The following is a 17,300-nucleotide window of genomic DNA, read 5'->3' on the forward strand; positions in this document are numbered from 1 at the left end:
GGCTTTTGGGTCTAAAATTAAATTAAGCCTAATTAATTTAAGCTCGGACTAAATTGAATGTCATAATTGCCCCTCTTTGTACATTTTTTATGTAACAATAATTATATAAAGATATAATAATCTATTACATCCATGTCTAAATTATTCACCCTTTTTTTTGTTTTTTTGTTTTTTTTATTTTTATGACAAACTCTTTGAAAATAAAAGTGCACAACTTTTAAAAATAAAGGCTCCTCTATAATAAAAGCATAACAACTTATAAAAATAAAAGCTTTTTCATAATAAATGTATAACAATTTTAAAAATAAAGGACAACACCTAAAGGTTTTGACGATCACATCTAGAGGTCTTATTGATTATGTTAGAAGAATTAGAAGATTATGCCCGGGAGTCTTACAAATTTTAATTCTAAAACAAATTCAACTCAAAAGATTTACAAATATTGCTCGGAAGACTTGAAGATTACACCCAAAGATCTTACAAATCTCGACTTTAAAACAGATTTAGCTAGAAAAACTTATGAATCTTGTCCAAAGAACTTGAATATTAAGTCCAGAGATCTTATAAATCAAATTTTGAAAAGCTCATTTCACACAAAAGCTTTATAACTTAAAATTTTAAAAAGATACCTAAAGGCTTTAAAAAGATCATACTCGGAAGTCTTGCAAATCATACCTGAAGGATTTGAAAATTATGCCTAGAAGTCTTATAAATCGTGCCCAGAGAACTTCGAGAAGAGTATTCTAAAGCTTATAAGATGTATCCAGAGGTTTTAAGAAGTACTACCCAAAAATTTTCAAAATTGATACTTGGAAGTTTTAACAAAATACTCTGAAATAAAACTTCATTTGATGCCATCATCAAAGGTTTTTAACCTAATAAAAAAAATCATCATCAAAGGTTTTTGACCTAATAAAAAAAATCTTATCTTGCAAAGTTTTCTTTTCTCAACCAAAGTTTCAAACTTGAGCTTCTATCTTTCCCATTGGCTGAAAGTATGCAATAAGTGCAATAGAATAAATAATGTGATACATATAATGTATTAAAAGGTATGCAATGAAGGCAATGCATGAAATCAATACCATATGTCCTTAATTGTGATACCATAATTCTTGAAGCATTCCTTCCAACTTTCCACCATATACCTTCAAAATAAAGTGACAAGTTCTTTCAAAGCAAACATTCTCACATTTTCTTGGCTCAAGCATCGTCATTTTTAAAAATCATTTTTCCTATCTATAAGTCTTTTTCACTATATGTCCCTTAAATTGGCATTTCTACTTGCCTTGTAAACATCTTTTTCATCATAGTATTTATCTATTTCCCACAATCAGCATTGAGATTCAAAAGAACTTTTTGAATATTTCCTAAAATTTTCACTAATAGTAATGGACATTGCCCCACTCTAATACAATATTTCACAAGTGACCATATCTTTTAAAAATTGGTGAGTATTGTTTAGAATAAATATGATGAATCATAACTTGGTTTTCCAAAAGAGAGGTAATGGTTTGGCACACCATGACTTTAGTTATCAAAGGGTTAACCACTGAACAAGAAAAGGAATATCAATGTCTCTTCATTTAGATTCACAAATGAAAATGATATTTTAAAGTATAATCTATTTTGGCACTCTTTTAAGTTCTTGATATATGGGAATTTAATAAATGCCAAGACTAGTCATGCAAGGCTCTAAGCTTTGGGAAATAAAGAAAAGGTTCAGATTTAAGAACAATTCATCAAAATAGGGTTGATTAAAATCTTCAATGCATCAAGGTTCATTCAAAAATGGCTTTACCTAATGCATTTTACATTAATAAGTTTTATGAATTGTTTTCAAATTTCACTCTTAATCTAGACTACCCTTTTGGGTTTTCACCCTAGAGCTTTATTCTTTTTTTTATTTTTTATGATTATTCCACTATTCATTTGAGCACTCAAAATTCATTTAAAACCAAATTGATGATTTTCCTAAAGAACAAGCCTTTCAACTTAGGTATCTATACATAATTAAAATTGACTTTTTAAAGTATGTAACACAGGAGGGGGTTTGAGGTTTTAAAAGAAAGGATAAATAAGCCCAATATACATGTTCAAGGGTATTTGAACCAAGAATGTCGTTTCATCATTTTCCCTATTTTTTTTTTTTTTTGCATGAGCTAAAAAACTTGGAACTCTGTTTATTTCAAACTTCCCTCCTTAACATAAAGCCTTATTTCTTAGCCTTTCAACATAAAGTTCAAATTATGTTCAAATGCCCCCTTGATGAGATCCTCATTTTTGAACATGCCCTCAAATTTAGAGGATGATTCTTAGTTTAGGGTTCAAAAAGAAAAATCAACAGAAACAGGTTACAAAAGGATTTTTTTTTTTGTGAAGAAAATTTGAAAAATGGCCCTATTTCATTTCAAGTATGCATACTTCAATTGAAAAGTAATTATCAGGAGATGACTTTTTTCTCATTGATTTTAGATGCATAATGTCACAATCATATCTTTTCTTTTTCTTCCTTTATATTTTTTTCTGCAACTCATACTCATAATACATTTTTTTAACTTTTTACTCAAGTGAAACGAAACATAACAATTTTCCTTTTCGCAATCCATTAGGATGTTCATCGGTCAAAATTGTCAAAAAGGGTTATTTAAGACATCAAGTAAAGTTGACTTTTTTAATAAGTTTGTCTTAAGATAAGGTCGAAAGATTACTTGGTCAAGGAAAAAAATGTTGCACTAAACAACATGAGAAAATATAAAAGTTTGGGATTTACGGGAGAATTTTGATGGTGAAGCATTTAAAATAACCTTGACATTTATTAAATCACAAAAATCCAAAAAACTTTAGAAGGGTGCCCTAAAAGATTTACAAATTAATCAACCATCTCATTGCTTATAGCTTAAATAAAGATCAATAATTTTTAAGATTCATCATGGTTAATAAGGTGATGTTCCGAAGCTTTCATCCCTAAATATTCTTAACTTTCTTAGTTTTCCAGTTGAAAAGAATGAAATGTTTAAGGAAATGGCTTATGATGCTCATTTTTAACAACAGTCACCAATTTTTTGAAATTTTTTCACATGCTTTGAAAAAATTAATTATGCAGGAATCCAAACAATTAAAATTGAAAAAAAAAAGAAAAACTTATTACAAACTTCTAAAATTTTCTCGCAATCCATGTTCAAGACATCCAAAATAGAGAAAAATCAACCTATGATAAAGCATATTTCCTTTGCTCAAAAAGCTCTTGGGTCAAGGTGCCATTATGAATGAGACTTCCAATCTTCTTTTTCAACTACCTACACTTCTCAATCGAATGCCCAATTACCTTTTTATGATAATCACTTTTACTGTTTTGATCATAACTCTTCACTGATGAATTCGAAATTACTTACAAAGGTATTGAGGTGAGGTATTAATAATTTACCAACAGAGACTAAAAATAAAAAATTAGAATTGAGATTTTCTCGAGAATGTTTCTTAACCTTTTTTTACTTTACAATGGTTGGGCAGTAGATTAGGGATAAGGCTGGTAAATAGGATTTTAAGCAAGGTTATTATGGCAGGGTAGCGAGGTTGGTAAGGATGGTATAGGGTAAAGTTTTCAACCTATTTTCCTTCATAAATCACAACTTGAATATCTTTTCTTTTCGTTCTTGGTATACCAACTTCATTTATACTACTTGTATCATTCTCTTTAAGTTTTTCACTTTTTTAGGGGCATTCTCTATTATTTCCCTAGATATAACCATGTCAGCAAAATTCTTAGTTGCATTTTTTATCATCCTATCATAATATGGATCTTTAAGAGTGTTGACAAACAAAACTGTAGTTTTTTTTTCGTTAATGGTGGTTGAATTTGAGCAGCAACATCCTTCCACCTTTGAGCATATTCTCTGAAGCTTTCAACATTTTTCTTCTCTATGCTTTATAGAGACAACTGATCTGGAACCAACTCCATAATGTGCTTGTATTGGGTTAAAAATGCCATGACGATTATTTCTATAAAGTGATATGAATTCTATTCAACTGATCATACCACTTAATAGTAGACTTTTTAATACTGTTATGGAATATATAAATCAAGAGCTTATCATCACGAGTATGGGCAACCATTTTTCTACAATACATAGTGACATGCGTTGCTGGGCATTTAATCCCATCATATTTTTCAAATTTTAGGACCCTAAACTTGGACAGAATAATAGCATCTAATACCAAGCAAAGTTTCAATGCGTCCATAGATCCATAAAAATATATTTTTTTAATAGCTCGAAGCATTTCCTGTATGAGATCCATCTTCTTTTGAGAACTTAGATTTGTTATTGTTTCAAATGAACTTACCTTTAATTTTTCTAGCTTTTCAAGATCATCAAGAACTAAAATTGGTGTAATTATTCCAGGTATTTCAGGATAAAAGTATGTCCCAAAAGGTGGTGCTTGCTATGATTGTGCATTTTAAGATAATTGTATGCAAGCGTCTTTCACTTTTTTCAAATTTTTTAGAATTTTCACTATCTACGACAGATCTTCTCTTATTACATCTTAAGCTTTCTCCATTTTTTCAATTCGGCTATATTATTTTAGCTCTATAGGTGGCAAATAGATTACCTTGACAATAAGACTTTTGAACTTTACTACCACAATTATTGAATTAGGATGATATCTAACTATAAATTTGTGCAAATAGAAAATATTTATATGAATGAATGGATGCATTTAGTGCTATCACATAATACGAAAGAGATAAAAAGAAATCTTTAATTAAAAATCAAAAAATTATTCTAACAAAACATCCAAACATTCCTAAAAGAATTCCTAAACTCTATTACCTGGTCCTATATACAACTTCAATATCATGGTACTGCCATGAATAAGTTCTTCAATTATTTTGATTAGGCAATGACCTCTCAACAATCTCAGGCTTTTCATTTTTCTTAAAACTCAACAAGTTAATTTTAATCAAATATTGCACCTTATGTTTGAAGGCAAGGCAATTTTCTATCGATGGCCAGTATTTTTAAAGTGATAATCACACTGAGCCTCAGCATCATGTCACTTAGGATAAGAAAGTTTTAATGGCTTTAAAGGAACTAGTATGATCAAATGGTTTTAGAGAAGTAATGCGAATAGGTCACTGTAGTTCATAGGAATTCGATTAATGATGGCTTTCATTTTTTTCTTACTCAATGATTTCTTAGGTTGAGCCATTAGTGGACTTATGGGTGTGGGTCTTAGAGTTGAAATGGGTATATAGGGCTAAGGTTTCATTGAAAAATTTGATTACTAGATAGGCTAATAAACATTATTCATAATTGGGCTATAGTATAGGTTTGGGTCAATCTGTGGAGGTTGAATGGAAGCACGTTTTGTTTAAGGTACCAAAAAGGGTTGTTGAGGTTAAGGATAAAGATTTGGGTATGAGCCAATCTGTGGGGTTGGCACAAAGTTAGAAAGCCTTATCTCTTTTCTTACTTAATCTTTTATTAGGTCATCAGATGCACTAACATGACTTGGACTAGCATCAGTATTGTAAGAGACTTTTTGATCTTGGAAAATTGGTTGTTTAATGTACACATGAATTGATAAGGACATGTGAGAATGGACCGTTTCAAGATTTTAAACCCTTTCCACTAGCTTGGTAAGTTTATTTTCACTTTTTATAGATTATGCCTCAATTTTTCTTGGATGAGTTCTAACACCTAGATTCGCGCTTTTAATTAATCACCCATTTCTTTTAAATTGCTACCCCTGATAAAACAAAAGATTTATGTATTATGCAATATTATGATAGATGCATTACATGAATGATGATGCTTTATGAATGAATGAGATGTATCAAAATGAATGAAAATAGATAATCAAACAAATAAACAAATAAATAAATAAAATAACTATGAACCTAAATATGACTCTTGCAAACAGAAAGTAACAAATAAAAATAGAGTTAGCATTCAATATGAAAAAAGAAAAAGATAAACATCTTAGTGCACAAATCACATGTAACAAAAGTATATGACCTAATTTTGGATCATTTCTACATAAGGACCTGAATCTACCTATGGTTAAGTCCATTACAGTTCACTACATGTGGTTTGGGATTGACTCTATAGGTTTCCAAATTGTTCCTTATATCATTGTCTATCACAAACTAGTAAAGCCCCCAAATCCTTGTCCAACAAAGGCTACCAATGGAAAAGATTCAATTTGAGAGAGAGTATTTTACTAGCCATTGTAGAGAATATCATTTCATGAGAATGTAGGTACTTTATACCCTCGTAAGAGAGATGAAACCTGGGTGTAGAGCTCATATAATGCATATTAGTGGCGTTTGTATCTGGAAAACGTTGTTATATTAACAACGCTTGATCTGAAAAAATATCGCTATATTAGTGGCATTTGTATCTTTGAGACGCCGTTAATTTAGTGACGTTTTTATCATAAAAATACCGTTAAATTGGTGGAGTTTGTATAAAAAAATGCTGCTAATTTAACGGCGTTTGTGTTTTAAAATACCGCTAAATATTAAAAATAGCAACATTTGTAGTAAAAATGCCACTAAATTTAATGGTGTTTTCTAATACAAACGTCACTAAATTCAGTATTTAATGGCATTTTTAAATACAAATACCGCTAAATAAAAAATTTTATTTTTTTAATTTTCTTTTAATATTTATTATAATTAAATAAAAATTGTTAAAAGAAATTAAAATGAATTTAAATTCATAAACTGAATATTATAAATATTAAATATCTAAATATATAATTTGTTCCAATATACATGTAACACAAAATTTAATACATACAATAACATTCCACTTTGCATTTGTTTTCCTCTTGCCCATAACGGACTCCATGGAAAGAGTCGCACTTGCTTTGAATGGAGCCTACAACACCCATTCCTCCTTTTGGCTTTCATTGCTAAAGAGAACATTTTTTCAGGAACCTCAAAATGTGGTGATAGAAAGGCATCATAGTACATTTCATTTATCTTCGCCAGAACTTCATGTTCCATCCTGATTGAAAAATGTCATTGGGTAAGCTATAAAAAGTACCATAAAATTTGTAATGCAAGATAAAATCAAGAAAGATATACAAGATTTCATTGCTACATACATGCAGAAATAACAAAGAAACAGATTTAACCAAAGCAACAAACTAAGATATATTTTTTGGCCAATGATTAAGATAAATACACAAGGCAAAAGGATGTACACTCATTCTCTGAGTGCATTGAATGAAAATGCCTTTCATAATCATAGTTCTTCCACTTTGCATATATCATTATGAAATTGCTAGACTTGAAATGCAGTGCCATATAATTTGAGGGAAGGAGAATATATGAAAGGCTAAGAGATAGATTTTCAATCAAGTTCATGTTTGATTGCAGTGGAAAAAGATAAAGATTATTTTATTCCATGAAGTTTATTAGATAAACTATTTCAAATCATATTTTCAGCTCGTAAATAAATTCATAGAAATAAATGGATTCAAATGCTTCAAAAGGGAAATAAACCAATGTTTCAAAATAAAATGACCACGTAACAGAGTTTTAAGAGGGAAATACAAATTGTGTAATGGATAAATTAACTATGTTGTACCTTGAACTGATGGTACAACTGTGTCTATAGAGATCAATGCTTTTTTAGACTTAGCAGCAGCAAAAACTGTATCATGGAATAATTAGAAAGTAATTGGAAAAAGTATAAAGGACCAATCCAAGTTAATAGGTCTACAGTATGCACCTTTCAACTACTACAATTCATCAATCAAGTTTGCTATAAAATTCAACAAGAAAATGGCAGCAAAATAGAGAAAAACCAGCTTAATGAACTAGTAACTAAAGTGATACTTAAAACAAAGAAAAATAGAGCATTAACAACTAAATCCATCCAAACACCAAATGAATGCATGAAAATAAATGCAATCAATTAAAAAATAATGAGTAAACATGTAAAATTAAGAATGTAAGGTATGAGAGAATCAAATTGAATAACTAGAAGGAGAGAGGATCATCATTCATCAAGTTCTCATGCATGGATCATTTCTGCCTTTTGGATTCAGCCTTAAATTTGAAGATTTAACTGTACATGTACAGATGGAATTTAAGGCTGAATTTTTAATGGATTATAGCCTCATGAACTAGGAATCTAGGAAAAAAATTTAAAATAAATCAAGGTAGAATTCACTAAATTTTGATCAAAAGACTGAAGATAGGTCAAGTGTGCGATTTTGAAACCAGATTTGAGTTCAACGTGAAATTTACAGAATTTGAAAAGGAAATCATGAGAATTTGTAAATTTCATTATGAAAATCTTAAAGAACATTCAAAAGGCGTGTACTAACAAGATTTAATTAAGAAAACTGAAATTAAAAGCTATTTGATTGGAGAGAAAATGAAAATGACAGCAAATCAAGTTCTAATAAGCAAAATGAAAGGTAAAATATCAGTTTGTGCTCTAAGTTGCACCAGAAAAGATATATGGAAAGAATAAACTTCTTATAAGACAGCTGATTAGTCATAAAATATGGCTTAAACAAGGTTCAGGAAAGTACGAATAAGCATCAACAAATATCATAAAGATATTCATGTGAAACCATGGCATCCCACCCCAAAACCCCTCAACTTCTGATAAATTATTAAAAGAAGTTCTTTTTGTAATAGAATACAATATTCAAGTACATTCAGTTATCATGAATTTATACTTTTATACAGTTCTCTTGATTCAAAAGATTTTCTTTCAAAATAATTACGTTTCTCACTTCCTCTCACACTCACCCAAATACATTCAACGCATTAAATCAAACAGCATGCAAAGATTTCTATATGAAACCAGCAGAGATAGAGCAGGAATCAAGGCAAAGCATTCACATGTAGATATGAGATAAGTGAGAGCAACCTTGTGTTGGAGTACTCAAAGCACTTTTCCAGTGGTGAAAAGATTAGAAGAGCTATCTCAGCATCGCAAAGAGTGGAAAGCTTATGAACTTTCTTGAAAAGTCCTTATCTCCTCTTTCAGAAAGTCACTTGCCCCGTTACTACGTTGTCAATCTTCTTGATTTGAATTTTCTTTTTCACCATTTTTTTTCAAGAAAAAAGCTGGGGAAAGAAAGGAAATTACAAAGAAGAAATAAAGGGTTTAAATTTTGGAAAAAAATTTTAGGCCTATCATTTTTTGACTAAAAAACGCCTTCAATAAGGGGATTATTGAAGGTGTTTTATGCATAAAACACCACTTATGCAAAAACGCCTTAATTTGTTATGAGGGGATTATTGAAGGTGTTTTATGCATAAAACGCCTTTAATAATCTCTTGCAATTTTTTATAAGAGATTATTGAAGGCGTTCAAGCAAAAAACGCCTTGAATAATCTGCTCATAAAAAATAGAAACGATTATTGAAGGTGTTTTTGACCAAAAACGCCTTCAATAAATCTTTTTGTCAATTAATCTGTCAAAAATGGAGTAGCATTATCAATTAGAACATATGGTTGTTAGTCATAAGGTTGTAAGTTCAATTCGTCTCTTCAGCATTTTTTAAGTTTTTTGAAAGATTATTAAAGGCGTTTCTAGCCAGAAACGCCTTCAATAATCCCTTAAAAAATCCATAAAATACTATAGAAAAGAATCGAACCTACAAACTTATAGTTAATGACTTTATACTCAACCAACAATGCTATTCCATTTTTAATAAATTTATCAACAAAGAGATTTATTGAAGGCGTTCTTAACTAAAAACGCCTTTAATAATCTTCTATAATTTTTTAAGAAAATTATTGAAGGCTTTTTTTTATAGAAACACCTTCAATAATCACTTTTATTTTTTATGAGCAGATTATTCAAGGTGTTTTTTGCCTAAACGCCTTCAATAATCCCTTATAAAAAATTAGAGAGGATTATTAAAGGCGTTTTTTGTACAAAACACCTTTAATAATCCTCTTATAAAAAATGAAACTCCCCTTATAAAAAATGAAAAAAGATTCTTAAAGGCGTTTTTTGTCAAAAAATACCTTTAATAATTTTTTACAATTTTTAGGGAAATTATTGAATGTATTTTCAGTAGAAAATACCTTCAATAATTGCTTCTATTTTTTATGAGATGATTATTTAATACGTTTTCTGCATAAAAATGCCTTTAATAATCACTCTAATTTTTTCGAAAAAATTATTTAATGCGTTTTAGTTGATAAATACCGTTAGTTTTTGTTTTTAGTGACGTTTATAAGTAAAAACGTCGCTATTTGAATATTTAGTGACGTTTTGATAATAAACACCTTAAATTTTATAAAAATACGAAAATTAGTAATGTTTGTAAATGAAAATCCGTTACAAAACTACCGTTAATATGCTATTTTCTTGTAATGTCAAATGGATTTGTCAGTAGCTCTTCAAACGTTCGTGTATATTTGTTAACACTTACTTTCATGATAGTTGAATGATAACCCATTTCTTGTTCATATATATATATATACGATATTTTTTGTTGGGAGTGGGGGGAGAGTATGCGTAGCTGTCTTATATTGGTGAGAAAAAGCCCGTTTGAACGTTGATGTTGCATTGGTTGGACTTTTGCCATGCTAGCCTATGAAAGACGCTGACAACTGACTCAGGTGTAAGGTTCAAGCCCGATCCATCCCATGTGTACAATTTTGAATTAAAATAAAATAATATTTATAAAAAAAAATATGACAGGAAAGGATGCATTATTAATTTTTTATGAAATGGTACAGTTATTGCAAGACCCCGTAACTTACAACTTGGGTTATAATATTTATGTTAATTTTATTACTTATTTCTTGGTATTGATATAATAATATTAATATATATTCTCATATTCAACATTTTGAATCTAAAATTACTTATTTCTTTGTAAATTACTGATATAATATGTTATTCAATAATTTGAATCTAAAATTAAAAATATATACAATTAATGCGGACAGTAATTTATAAGAAAGATGTGAAAGTTTTGGTAGCTCGGAAAAGAAAATACGCAGAAAATGCAATCTCTCAGACTAGTGGAATCCTTAGAACATAGTTTAAACCATTATCTTACAAAAAACAAAGTATTTTCAGAAGTTGAACCTGAAAATCTGAAAATGCTGTATAGTTTCATTTATAATCAGAGTCGTATAAGATTCTCGTATTATTTATTATTTAATGCACTGATATAATGATTACATCAGTATTGATGTTAAAAATATTACAAAAAAACCCAAGATGTAAACTTTTTGAAAAACCTTTAATTAGACATCGATTGAAAATTATTTTGATTTCATCCCCTCTAAAATTTAATTAAGTATGCATTAAACAAATTTACAAAAATGATGACCTGCAATTTTTTTAGTTCAAATTAGGAAAACATTCTTAATTACAATAAAAAAAAATGACATCAATGATAATTCATTGATGTTCTTGTCAAAGTAGGCCAAAATTTTTTGTGGTCAACATGGATAGCCAAGTTGAGAAAAGCACTCAAATTACACAAAGAACATGTGCACAATGAACAGCAGGTAAAACATACTTATATATGAAATATATTACTTTTTAGTAACTCCAAATTTCAAATCACAACCTCCAGCTCATCTAAGTGCTCTAACTATCTTTCACAACAGAAAAAAAAAAAAAAATCCATTCACCCGAACAACACAAAACAACTAGCCACAACTAAATGCCCATTTATTCAAACCAACCATAAAACATGGTAATTAGACGTAGTTGGATCCACAATTTCACTCAGTTTCAAAGAGTCTTTTCAACTGCAAAACAAAGCCGCAAACTTTTTCTTGATCAGGAAGAGACTTGGATACACCTTCCTTTTCCATACACCTTTTAGCCCATGCAATCAGTTTGGGGCACTCTGCTTCGATACTGAAGTTGCCACACTTCTCATAGGCATAAAACCAGCTATAAAATGGGACAAAAACAATATCTACTAACCAAGATTTTCTCCACCAAAATAAGGCTTGTTTTCAAGCTCTCCTTCCAATAGCTTCAGGCTCTCAAGAAATTCTTTTTTTGCATTTGCCTGCTCTTCTCCCTTGGTTGCCCATATTTTCCTCCCAAGATCATATACCTGCATTTTTATCAAACAATAATTTAGGTACAACATCCAGATAATAAGGATTAAAATCCTGAGTCCTAAGAATTAAAAAAAAAAAAACAACTAAGTGATGGAGTTCTCCCTAAATGGTCAAGGTAATCAATAATTAATCATTTCCTCCTGTCTCCATTGAAGATTGGAGGAATACAAACTATTTATATGCAGTCTCCAGTCTCAATCAACTATCATCACTGTTATCAGATCTAATTTTCGATAGTGACAAGATAAACAATATCACAACTAGAAAAGGTTTGAAAATAGTGAGCCAATTAATCAATATCATTTAGAAAGTTATCACATTAGTTGACTTATTTCCGAATGAGCTTAATATATTAAACCAATAGCAACAAACTTTCTAAATCAATTGTGTTAATTAGATAAAATGATTAATAAAAACAAATTAATCATTTTCAAGTTCTTAACCAAGCTATAGATTGCATAAATAAGAAGTTGACCTGAATGAAGCTCGAGCAAGCTAGATAGAATTCTCGCCAAGGAAACATCTCTATGATTAGAGTTTAGGATTTTATTTTAGAGATTTGGAGTTTTTTTTTTGGCAAAAAAATCCCAATCTAAGATGGGAAAAGAGATAAAAAAAATTAATCGAGTAAAGCTCTAAGTTTTTAACTTGGTATATTTTGATACAAGTGAGATGAGATTTATGAAAATGAATGAATGTTATCTCTCATTGCTTGATTCAATATCGATTATACCAAAAAAATATTATTCACCATAACTTGACTTGATTAGGCATCTAATTATCAAAATTACCAAAAAAAAAAAAAATGAAACACAAAGTATCTCAAATCAAATCAGTCTATTGACCAAAGTTATCATCTGGCACTTTGCTTAACAATTACTGTTTATATTTATATATATTATATAAAAAAAAAACCCTCCAAAATTCAAAGTCAGTTTGACTAAATCAAAGAAAACTTATACTTAGAAAAAGTAGTAAAAAGAAAGAAAGAAAGTACCTTTTTGTCAACAAAATCAACCCAAACTCTAGAAATAGCTCTTTGGTAAAGATTATAAGGAAGAAAAGGATATTTATTATGCCAAACTTTATTAATGTACTAAACCTAGATAAGTGACTCACAAACAGGTTTATAATTATGGATAAAAACATGAATTTTTTATTAAGAATAGTAACTCAAATTTTATAATAGATTTATTTAAAATTGATTAAATATTATTTGATGAATAAAAAGACTTGCAGAAAAAAAAATTTTAAAGGAAAAAAATTCTTAATAGGTAATTTTGTATGCTTATAAATAGATGAAGTCTTTACAGAATTAGATATTAAAAAAATATAAAAGAATTTAGAGTTTTATGGGATAGATACCCCATAATATTGGGAATTTACATATTATGGGTGTATATTATTGAATGTTTATGAGTGGATTAGAGGAGATTAAAAAGGTCTACATAGGTATGCACATGGGTATGTGTTTGTTTATATTGAGAATACTACATAAGAGATTAAGAGGATTTATGGGTATTAATTATAAGTGCTTAATATGGATTGTATGTTTATAATTCTCTATAACTAGTAGATCTTATTTCTCATCCTTGGACGTAAGTCGATTAAGCCGACTACGTTATATTGTTGTCTTTTGTGTGGTTGATTGATCATTTGATTTTACTTCTATTTGTGTGATTAGATTTGAGATTTTTTTGCTTAACAAATGGTATCAAAGATGTCATGATCCCCAACAAGTAGTATCAAAATATGGTGCAAGCTATGAAAATAGGCAAATCCAGATAAGCTCGACTTACGGAAGAAATTCGAGTTTGTGTTTTAAAAATCAATTTACATTAAGTGTGAAGACATACAGAGAAGATAATTACGAGATTTTCATTGTAGGTTAAGCCAAACATGTTTGCTATAAAGATTGATGATTGATGGAATTTGAGTTAATATAGAGATTGTTATGAATAATAACTCAAATTCTATAACAGATTTATTTGAGATTGATTAGATATTACTTGATGAACAAAAAATTTACAGAAGAAGAATTTTAAAAGAAAATTGATTTTTAATAAGCAAGTTTGTATGCTTATAAATATATGAAGTCTTTATAGAGTTAGATATGAGAAAAAGATGTAAGAAAGTTATAGAGTTTTATGAGATAGACATCACATAGGATTATTGAGGATTTACATCTTATAGATGTGTATATTTAAATGTTTGTGAATGAATTAGAGAAGACTGAGAGTATTCATATAGGTATGGTGCATAGGCATAAATAGGAGATTGAAATGATCTATATAAGTATGGTACATGGATGCATATAGATATATGTTTGTTTAAGTTAAAAATATTTCATAAAATTAGAAGAGATTGAAAAGATCTATGAGTATTAATTATGAGTACTTAATATGAATTATATGTTTGTAATTCTCTATAATTAATGTATTTTATTTTTCATCTATTTACGTAAATCAATTAAGTTAAATCATATTAAATTATTATTTTTATGTGATTGATTAATCATTTAATTTTACTTTCACTGATGTAATTGGCTCGAGGTTTTTTTGTCTAATAAATTGTATAAGAACTGTCATGATCTCCTACATTTTCTCGTGAACAGGTTTCATTTGTAAAAGCAAATCACTCTTGTTCCTCAAATCTTCTTCCTTGTATTTTATTCCTTTATCAGCCAAAGCAATCCTCACTCTCATCCCAAATAGACTTGGCCAAAAATCTAACAAAACAATTTCCTCCGACATTCTCATAAACTAAACAATCAAAAATTGAAACTCAACTCAAAATTTAATTTTTTTTAAAAAAAAAAAAAAACCTTGGTGAGTTTTGGTTCTCTTTTTCTATGTCTGAAACTGAAGAGTTTGTCAAAGTGTCTTTATAAACAAAAAGTTTTAAAGGGTGTTGGTGTCTTTTTATGACTCTCAAGATTTATTCTAGGACCTTCTTTTAATAATTCTCGGAGTCTCGATTATATGCCATTACTTACATCACAAGATCAAAAAACTATTTTTTCATTTTTTATATATATGTGTTACTGACACATTTCTTTTCAGATAAGAAATGAGATTATTGTTATGCGTCATCTACCAGACATTTTGACTTAGCTATTACATTTTTCACTTGGTTTTTCTTTTTCTTTTATTAACTTTTTATCGTATGTCAATTAAATTTTGATTTAAATATTAAAAGAGTTTTTAAATTTTACTATTTTATTTAGATAAAATTTTATATTTTTATTATTTTTAAATAAATTTTTATTTTATTTATTTTTAATAAAAAATTAGTTTATATTAAAAATTTATTTATTTAAATACAAATTAAATGATAAGATTTCATTTAAATTAAATTAGATTTTTAAAATTTATTTAAATATAAAATAAAGGTTAAAAATTTATTTAAGTTTAATAAAAATATAAAAATTTATTCAAATAAAATAATAAAATTTATGAACTTTCTATTATTTTAATCTTAAATTTTAAAAAAAGTTTATTTATTTATACTTTATATCTGATCATCACAGCTTATGACATTTTTTGAAGTTTTTTCCATTAAGATTTTGCTAAACCATTTTCTAAGGCATTCTTTAAGATTTTCATGGTATGAAAATTTTTTTGAATACATTAAAATTATTGCAATAATTATTATATATAATATAAAAAATATTGTAAATAATATGTTAATTAATTTTATAAATACATAAAAACACTCGTTAGTAAAATTTTATTAAAAAAATGTTTGTATTGTTCTCATTAGCAAACCTCTTTTTTTTTTTTGTAATCTTTTGTTTATATCATCTAACATTTCTTCAATAAAAATTTGAGTAACCGATGCCTATAAACGAGGACTAAAGTTAGCTAAAATATTGTTTTAAAATATACTTTTAATTTAATGTGTTATTAATTATAAATTTTTTCATAGTATATTATTATTTAACTGATATTACTTGGATCCACCTTGAAACAGATGTTTTATCTTCAAGATATTAATAAAATAAAATAATCTTTAACTTGTCTTATACAACCTCAGAACAGCCACAAGAGCAATAGTTGAGTATGAAGAGAAATAAATATCTCTGATTTTCTCTCTCCTTCAACCATCTACGTTTTAAAGCAGGTATATATGCATATCAAAATCATTAGCCTACTTTCAAGTGATTATGTTTTAAAGGATTAAAAAATAATTTTAGTCAAATTAATTAAGTCACTCATTTTAGGGTATTTTTATCGTAACTTTTTTATAATTGTAAAAGCTTGATTGCATATAAATTTTACAAAAAAAAAAAAAAGAAAAAGAATTAGGTACTTCATAAAAGAGAAGCAGATCCTCCCATTTTATCATGCCTTTGCGCCACCAGGCTTACATGATTACTACAAAACTACAAGGATTTATTATCACGCCTAATTAATTGAACATGATACACCAAAGTCAGTGAAAATATTATTTCATTTTTTGCAATCACATGTGTCTCATCTGTGCTCTGCAACTGCAAGCTTAGTAGTATTTCTTACTAGGGTTTCAGTTTAAGGGAAGCGCTGCAAAATAACCATAGTTCAGATGAAGTCCATAAAGAATAAATTGCATAACATAAGATACAACCTGGCATTAAAAGAAATTTTTTACCTATTCATACAATATCGCTTTCCTGTAGGTGGAGGACCATCATCAAAGACATGGCCAAGATGAGCATTGGAAGCAGCACACGAACTTCTTAGCGGGGCATAAAAGTTATTGACAGGTCTAATTTTGACTTCACATTGTTTCCTATAGGCTGATAATATGATGACCAACCAGTTCCACTGTCAAATTTAGTCAATGATCTGGAGGAGAGGATCGCGACTGCTAAGTGTTTGGAATGTTGTAGGTTCAATTGATTTTAGTTCTCGGAAATTCCTAACAAAATCAAAAGACTTACTCAAAAAGAGGCCTATAACAACATATGCAATGATAAGCTCCAGGTGTTTTTGTGTTCCAGTATTCTCTGCACATAAAAAAGGTGCAAACAGAATAAATTAGCCGTAGAAGAATGAAGATTATTTCAATAGTAGTTAGTTCAATGCATGTAAGGATTGAAAACAATCATGTTACATCCACCAAGTATTTTAGCACCTCCAATTTAAGGCTCCATTTGGTTTGTGCTTTTGTTATTTGCCTTTTGTTTTCTTCAATACAAAGTGAAAAAAAAAAAACTGAAAACAAAGGACAAATAGCAAAA

General features: G+C 28.6%; 1 protein-coding gene and 1 pseudogene across 4 annotated transcripts in view; both read right to left on the reverse strand.

Moving 5' to 3' along the window:
• LOC111276591 (peptide methionine sulfoxide reductase B1, chloroplastic-like) overlaps positions 1-17,300 on the reverse strand; it is a 33,688-nt gene that overhangs the window by 13,113 nt on the left and 3,275 nt on the right. The window contains exons 3-5 of one of the 4 annotated variants that reach the window (XM_089754743.1): positions 17,001-17,066; positions 16,709-16,905; positions 16,374-16,620 (exon numbers count right to left, since the gene is read on the reverse strand). The exons of 1 other annotated variant lie outside the window; for it this stretch is intronic. In XM_089754743.1, coding sequence (XP_089610869.1) covers positions 16,797-16,905; positions 17,001-17,066 — 175 coding nt within the window. In that variant the 3' untranslated portion in view covers positions 16,374-16,620; positions 16,709-16,796. Of the gene's footprint in view, positions 1-16,373; positions 16,925-17,000; positions 17,067-17,300 lie in introns of those variants that run through there. 2 more of the 4 variants (XM_089754744.1, XM_089754742.1) reach the window with 2 other exon arrangements.
• Positions 11,536-14,838, reverse strand: LOC111276592 (putative glutathione S-transferase parC; annotated as a pseudogene).

Source organism: Durio zibethinus, chromosome 25 (genome assembly GCF_047325235.1).
Source record: "Durio zibethinus cultivar Kanyao isolate XHJ-2024 chromosome 25, ASM4732523v1, whole genome shotgun sequence".
Lineage (NCBI taxonomy): Eukaryota > Viridiplantae > Streptophyta > Magnoliopsida > Malvales > Malvaceae > Durio > Durio zibethinus.